This window comes from Molothrus ater, chromosome 20 (assembly GCF_012460135.2).
Source record: "Molothrus ater isolate BHLD 08-10-18 breed brown headed cowbird chromosome 20, BPBGC_Mater_1.1, whole genome shotgun sequence".
Taxonomy (NCBI): domain Eukaryota; kingdom Metazoa; phylum Chordata; class Aves; order Passeriformes; family Icteridae; genus Molothrus; species Molothrus ater.
Genome location: NC_050497.2, coordinates 9,156,968 through 9,164,744, shown reverse-complemented (window position 1 = coordinate 9,164,744; position 7,777 = coordinate 9,156,968). Strand labels below are relative to the sequence as shown.

The window sequence follows — 7,777 nt, the reverse complement described above, 5'->3', positions numbered from 1 at the left end:
GGACTTACTTGCTCCAATTCACTCTGAGGATTTCCTTTGGCAGAACCCATTTTCCCAAGGGGTTTGTGCATCTCATCAGGACAGGATTTCTTCCCAATAGCTTCTTTTTGTTTCCTGTACAATTCTTGCAACCTCTTCTTCTTCATCTCCACAGCCTGTGCCAAAGACTTTTTCTCTTTGAGGAGTTTTCTCTTTCTCTCTGCCTTTTTCCGATACATAAATTCCCGAACACTTTCAGGGCTGTAGGGGTGAGGTTTTTTAAGGTTTGCCCTCCTCTTTGAAGGTTGCTTAAGGTTTTCTTTCTCAGACTCTTTCTGTCTCTGAGGTGATGCACTTCTTCCTCTGCTGCAGCTTCCTGAGGTGCTGGGCTTGGCTCCATCTTTCCCCAATGCAAGTCCAGGGGAAGGAGAATGGATCCTTTGGGGCTGGTGTTTCACATCCTCTCTGGGAACCCTGATATATCTGTGTTCCTCACAGGACTGCCTTTGCAAGAGGAGGCTCCTGAGGGCTTGCTTTGTGCCCTCTGTGGGTGCACTGCTGCCACTTGCAGCCTTGCTGGGAGCCACCACAGCGCTTTGGGCTCCAGGGCTCCTCCCCACAGCTTCACTTCCCTTCACTCTGGAGCTGTTTTCCATCGCTGGCATTGTCCCAAGTCCCCGACCTCCTTCCAAAGGTTCTGTGGGGAAGGTTTGGAAACAACAGTGATGTAATTATTTCAGAGAGTAACAATTCCTGTATCTATAGTGTGCATCTCCCAGCCTGCTTCCTAATGCAGCTCTGAGGATTATTTGCATTGTCTGTTGTAAAATCTGCGATATTCAAGGGAGAAGATAAACCTGTAAAGGTGGAATTTGAAGTTGCAGTGGCCAATTGTTATTGCAAGAGCCATTAAAGAAAGGACCTGGAAAGCTTTTATTTAGATTAGGTTTAATTTGTTTCAATTAGGTTTAATAAGCCTTTTTTTTTTTCTTTTTGGGTGTGCCAAAATAACCAGTGCTGTAGAGGGACAGCTGTACCAAAGGTCTTTGCTGTGCTCTGCTCTCCAGTTCTGCTCCTCGAATGTGGAAGTGGAGGACCCAGCAGCCTTCTAGCCAACTTCTGACCTTCTCTCCATGCTGAAACTCCAGGTAGATTCACACCTGAAACAGAGAGTTTGTATTTAATTATTGAAGCCCCACATGTTCTTTGAAAAACTATTTTAACTATCTTATTCAAATCTATTTAATGGTGATTTCCAGGAATCACACTCCAGGTGTGAAGAGATCTAAAAAGTTTCAGTTAGAGAAGGTTTAAAATAAAAAAAAAAAATCGGTGCTACTTTGATAACAAAATGTTTTTAAAGCACCCAAACTTCGGAGGCTGCCAGGGTCATGAATCAGATGAGTTCAGGAGTGTAAAATGTGAAGGTTCAGTGCTTTCCTAAGGCTTTACCATCAGCAAATATATAATTTAACACTCGAAGTGTGTTCACACAGTTCTTACAAATTTTACTCAGAAATCACTGACTCCCAGAGGCCTCAAGAACACTGAGAAAAGGTCAGGACTTCCTGGGTACCAGCACATTTGAGAACTGAAGGGAAGGGGATAACAAAATTATTATTTTCCTTCCTTTGAAGTGATTACTTCAAACTCACCAGAGAAAACGAATTCATTTTTAAACTGGTGAGAATCAGCAGGATGTGGTGTGGAAGAATCAATGGAGGATACAGGATGAGGGACAATGTCTAATGCAGAAATAAACCGTGCAGAATGCAACACAAACAAATTACTCTTGCTTAATAGGTGGTGTCACATAATAGACAACATTTATCACTGTTTTACTTCATAATTTCAGATTGCATTCACAGCATGCCAATACTGGCACAATTGTGTATTTATTGCAAACCCTTCTCCAGCACAAGGTGGCTGAGCAGGTACTTAGTTGGGTTTTGCATGGAAATTCTACTCCCCCACAATCTCCCCCAATTAAAATACTCAGTGTTTTTAATAACAGGAAAGATTTTACTCTGAAATGAGCCTCAGCTTGTGTGGTTCAGTGCTCAGCCAACGGGGCAGCCCCTCAGGGTCAGGGGAGCTGCTGGACACAAAGGACTCTCCAAGGACTCCCTGCTCAGATCCCCCTGTGCTTTGGGAACAGTGCAAGGCAACCTCTCCTCCTCTGTACCACTGAGGGGTCACAGCCAACAGCTTTTATTCCTCATTTGCAGCAGCCTCTGAGATGCTCTGCAGCTCCTGTGAATCGTGTCACAGGGAGAATGATGCTTTTCAAAGGAAGAGCTGCACTCCCTGTGGGTCTGAAGTCACTTCCTACAATCCCATGGACTTCCTTTGGAAGGAATTCTCACCAGATCTGTGCATGGTGTTCACAGCAGGAACACAGAGGGAATTGTCAGAATCTGCTGGGCTCAGGAGGGCTGGGGTCCATCCATGTCTTTAAGGAAACACCTTGTTGTGTCACTTCATTTTGTGTTTAGCAGTACTAAAAATGCATTTATTTTGTACCCTGTCTTAGCTCCTCTGAATGCACCAGACAAATTATTTTGTGGATCTAACAATCTTTGCCTCACCATGTTGTTTATTTCAATTAAATCTTCTTTTTATCTGTACTGTGTTCATTAACTACAGCAACTATGATGCTAAAGTTCATGAGCAGCCTGCATTCCTGATGAGAACAGCTGATAGAAGAAACTCTTTTGATTTAAATATTCTCCTGGGTTTTTTCCCTACCTACGAACAGATGAATATTTTATAGCCGTGGTGACTTAATTTTTTGTTAACTACAGCAAATTTATAATTCATCAAATTCCTGAGTACTCTGGCTCTGACCCCTGCCCCTCATTCATCTCTTTGTAGCCCTGCCTTGGCTCTTTCAGTGACAGAAACTAATAGCCAATAAAGACACCATGACACTGGCAGTTACAATGATGAATGCTTCACGTGGCATGCTCTTATTATGACCCACTCTCAGAGGAAGAGCAAGCCATTTTTCAAACAATCCATTAAAACAAAAAAAAAAAAAAAGGGAGGGAGAAGGAAATTATTACATATTTCATGCATTTTAAATCATACTTAGGGACTACAGCACACTATGCTGATAATTCTATCTGGATTAGAGAGTTTGGATTTTTAAATTTCTGTTTCACACAAGTGACTTGGGAACTTGGCTGGTGTAAAGTACAACCCACAGCACTTCCACTTCTTCCCCACAACATTTGAATGCAACCATTTCTATGCAAAGCTATAGCATTAAATGGGTAAAATGACACCAGGAGTTCCAACCTGCCCTTAGAAATACCTGTCAAATAAAACTGAGAACCAGCAACTGAGACTTGGATAATTCATCTGACTTTTCACTGCCTGCATTCAGTCCCTGCTTGGCAGGCCAGGAAATCCCTGCCTTTGGTGGCACCCTTAATTCATTAGGGAGACAGAGCTGAATAGGTGACAGACAGCTCTTCCCACTGCGGGTGTATGACTTATTTTTCCTTTCTGATGGATTGTAATCCTGGCAGCTCTGCAATTCAACTGCTGCAGGCAGTTCTGTCCATCAGGGATTGTAATTTCTCATGGTCTTACCTTTCCCTGCCACTGCTCTCTCCAGAGCACAGGACTTGGCTGAAAGCTGCCTCTGGTGTTCTGTTTGAATTCTCCACACTGAGTTTCTCTCTCTTTGCTCTTTAATAGGAGGTGAAAATAAAACACAGAAAAGAATTAGTGTAGCTAAAATCAAACTTGCTGAACCCAACAATCCAATCCCAGCCCCATTTCCTTGGAATGCAAAACCAGGAGTCTTTTAACTGAAACTGGTCACCAAACATGCAGCACTCCTTCTTTATTTAATTTCTGTTGTGTAGATGTCCCAGCAAAGGAAGCAGTGGCCTGGATCCATCCCTGAGGCTCTATCCATGACCCTGTCCACCCATACAACACAAGGAACAGCCCTGCCCTGACTGCTGCATCCTGTGGGAGCAGTGGGACACCTCCCCTTGGTGCCTCTGGAGATCCAGGCCAACCTTTCCATGCACAGCGAACACTGAATACTTGGGGAAGTTCCCAGTTTTGATACCTCATTGCTAACCTGGGATCTCTGGGGCTTTTTTATAATCCCTTCCTTGTCCAGGGATGGTAAATCCTTCTCTGCCTGGTATTCTATGCTCTTCATCAGGCAAGGAGAGAACAGAGCTGGGTTCAGAGCACTAAAACCCAGAAAAACAAGTGTTTGAGAGCCATTAGGCTACAAGGAGCTGTGCAGATGCTGGGATTGAATAGCTGAGCTCCTGCACGTGTGAAGGGCAGCACTGGGCTCCCGGGTGTCTGCAGAGGGAACACTTGGCAAAGCAGCTGTGACACTTCTGTCAGTAGCAGGGGACAGGCAGAGCAAGGGAACAAGATGCAGCTGAACTGAGTGTCTGGAGCTGTTGATGCCCAGCCTCAGTCTGTGTGTGTCCCACAGGTGGAACAGTTTGTCTGGCAGTTCCCGTGCTCAGTTACATACAATGGTCTGGGTTACAAACAAACTGAACAAGCCTTCCCTTGGGAATGTCCCAGGGAGGCTCAGCCTGGACTGTGGCTCTGCTTCTGGCTTTAGGAGGGGTAACATCAGGCACTGGTGACAGAAAGTGCTCCTGATGCAGCTGGGAAGGGACAGAGGCTGCCACACACCTGAGGGCAGCACCACAGCATCCCTGCAAAAGGTGGCAGGGAGCAAATCCAAGGGAATCAGCCCTGGAAGCTGGCAGGGTGTGCCAGGGATGCCCAGTGAATTAACACTAATGCTATTACAGCAATGAGATTTGTGAGGTGCAGCTTTGCAGCCCGGCTCCTCTGTAATCCCCCTTGGCTGGGGCTGCCCCAGGCACTCCCGACCCCAACCTTGCTCCCAGCAATCCCAGACCCTGAACCACACTAAACTGAACTGGCAGCTGTACATGGATGGTTCTCCAGCCCCAAATTTAGCAGCAAAGCAGGATAAGAAGGTCTAATAATATTTGCTTTCAGATCCACACTAGTTCCACTGAATGAACTGTTAAATCCGCTGTAATGCCTCTGAACTACACAATTCCTGATTTAAATACCTGTGGTGCCTCTCCTCACTACTGTACTGCCTCCTGTTCCATGTTTTATAAGTGGCAAAAGGAAGGATGTGGGAGGAAAGGGGAGATTTGCAGCAAATTCTTTACTGTTTTCAGGAAATTTATGTATTTGTGTGCTGAGGAGTAAATCCAGTGGACTCAGCGAGCAGGGTGGGATGTACAGCACAGGAAGGTTTAGACCTGCAGAAATAAATGGATTTATGGGTGATGTCCCCCAGATATCACAGGGAGGGGTGGAATCTGTGCTAAGTTATTCAGCTGTGCCAAAGCCCTGCTAGGGAATACCCAGTTCCAGCCTTTCTCCAGAGATTCCAGACCACCACTTACCTCTGTGAGCTGGAGCAGGAGGAGCAGAGGCCACTCTGCAAACCTTTCTTTTCATGGCTCTCTTTGGCAGGGGGTCCTTAGCAAAAACCAGGCGCTCCTGCTCCCAGGGTGCTGCTTGCTGCTTCCTCTTCTGCTCCTGGATCCTCTTCTTGAGTTGCTCTAATTTATTTTGGGGTGATTTTCCCCACAGCTCTTCCAGCCTCTGATCTCTGGCCTTGCTGGCTGCTGCCAGGAGGGATGTGGGGAGCAGGAGAGCCGTGGGCTCGGGAGTGCTGCTGCCACACGGGACAGAGCAGGGGCTGCTCCCTGCAGGGCAGCAAGGTGAGCCATGCAGGCAGCAGGGAGATTTCTCCTTCTGTGCTGGGAATCCTCTTGAATCTCTCAGCTCCCTGAAATTGTCCCTTCTTGGGCTGTCCAGGCTCTTTGCAGGTGCCCATGTCCCAGCTGAGCCTTTTCCATGCGCTGCACAATTCCTGGCAGGGCTGCAGTGCCCTGAGGCTGCCCTGGGGGACAGAGGGGACATTCTGGATGGACCAGAGATCACAGCAGGGCTCCCAGGCAAACAGGTCTGTGAGTGAGCAGGGGAGAGAACAGCAGAGCTCTTCTCTCTTTGGAAAAAGAGAAAGAAGGGCCAGTATGTAGGGTTAAAGATTATTACATTGGTCAATACACTGACAGGAGTGACTGCTGAGTTTGTTCATGTTCTGGTGGGACCTCAGCATCACCACAGAATCAGCACTTTGCCAGCCACCAGCAGTTTGGCAGATGAGGATGATGTTAGGGAAGTGCAGTGCAAATCGTGATCTGATATGAGAAATTATGAGCATGGGCAGAGAACTGATACCAGGCTCTGCCTTCCTCCACTGCCCTGTTGGTCACAGCTCAGGGAGGAATTGTTTGGTGACTCTTTTGATCCATTTTCCCCTAATAAACAATAAGGTGCTAAACTTTTTCTGAAGTCCTGCATCCCAAACTTTAAATCCCTTCACCAGCTCACCCCCCCAAGTGCTGTACACTCAGGTTATTATTTACCTTTGGGCTGGAGCAATCTCATTGCTCTTTTTCTCACTCAAAGCTGTTTCATCTTTGTTCCTCTCGCCATCTACAGCACATTAAAACTGTGTCAATGTCAAAATCTCAAAAATATTCCTCAACCATTCAATTCAAAGAGCAACTTTGACTGGGACTCTCCCCCCAAAAAACCTGGCTCATAAATATTAAATAAATATTAAAGGCTGGCAGCTGAAACTGCTCCCAGCCAATAAACCACCTCATAAACAAATATTTACCAGATGAAAAATAACAAGAGAAGTCTGTTCGTGTCATTAATTTGTAAGAACATTCTGGAACTGGGTTAAATTTCCTGCTTTTCCCTTCTCCCACTTCATCTTTTAGAAACTATTTTAAACACATTATGTATTTCCTGCCAAAGTTAGCAAACACAACGTTGCAATTACATCAGTTTATCCCTAGGGAAGGAACCCTCAGAGGAGAAGCACAGGGAGCTTTTCTGTGCTGTAGCTGGTGGGTGTTGATGCTGCAGCTTTTGCCTGAGCTCTCCCCAGCAAGGTGTCACTTCCTGTGCATTGTGATATTTTGCTGGGAACACACAGAAAGCTGATGAAAATACACACTTGCCTCAATAAAGAGAGTTTTCACTATCTCCTGTCACCTTCCCTTCCCTCCAGCACCAAAGCAGTCCCATCTCAGCAGTTTCCCAGTAACTCAGAACTCACCAAAGCTCTTTTCGTGCCAAAGCTTTCTTCTGGCTGCCTGTGATTTGGCACAGCTCCACATCTGATGACAAAATTTGTTTTCAATCCTTTGTAGCTGTGAAAAAGCAGATTTTTCTTTTGAAGGGAGACATATGTTTTGGGTTTTTTCTGGAGACGCTTTTTGCTGGCATCCGCTGCTTCTCTGATTAGTTTTGCAGCTCCTAGTTACTGAGTAAATACTGGCTTGTCTGAGCTTGTTCCATGTGCTATTTCCTACAGTTGGAAAGAATGCTATTGACTGGGAAGATAAGAGGTGAAATCACCTCTCTCCTTTATTTACTCTTTATGTGTGTGCCTCAGATTTTTACTGATGTTTTTAAAAACAGCTTAAGCTGGAGGTGACCCCAGCCAAGAGCAACTTCTCAGGTGAAGCTTTCCCCCCTTTGTGGGTATCACTTATTTTAAGCATCGCATTTTTTTAAGTGCAAGCGTTTGAAATCTGGGCTGTGACCATCCAGGTTCTGCAGGTTTTGGGTTATCCGGAGGGAACAGTCTGATAAGCCAACAGCAGAGGGCAAACGCAGCCTGCACACGCACTGGAGCTGCAGCACTCGGCGTTTGGAGCCTCCCGGCCCCAGCTTC

The 7,777-nt window shown here is 45.9% G+C and overlaps 1 protein-coding gene across 1 annotated transcript; it reads right to left on the bottom strand.

The window, feature by feature from the left end:
- Positions 1-3,547: 3,547 nt before the first annotated feature.
- On the bottom strand, positions 3,548-7,267 carry LOC129046902 (uncharacterized). Its single transcript, XM_054516985.1, has 4 exons — positions 7,157-7,267; positions 6,453-6,522; positions 5,421-5,923; positions 3,548-3,675 (listed from the first exon to the last, which is right to left on the bottom strand). Exons 1-4 carry the CDS (start codon positions 7,215-7,217, stop codon positions 3,548-3,550), a joined length of 762 nt encoding a protein of 253 aa, XP_054372960.1. The 5' UTR covers positions 7,218-7,267.
- Between the last annotated feature and the right edge of the window lie 510 nt (positions 7,268-7,777).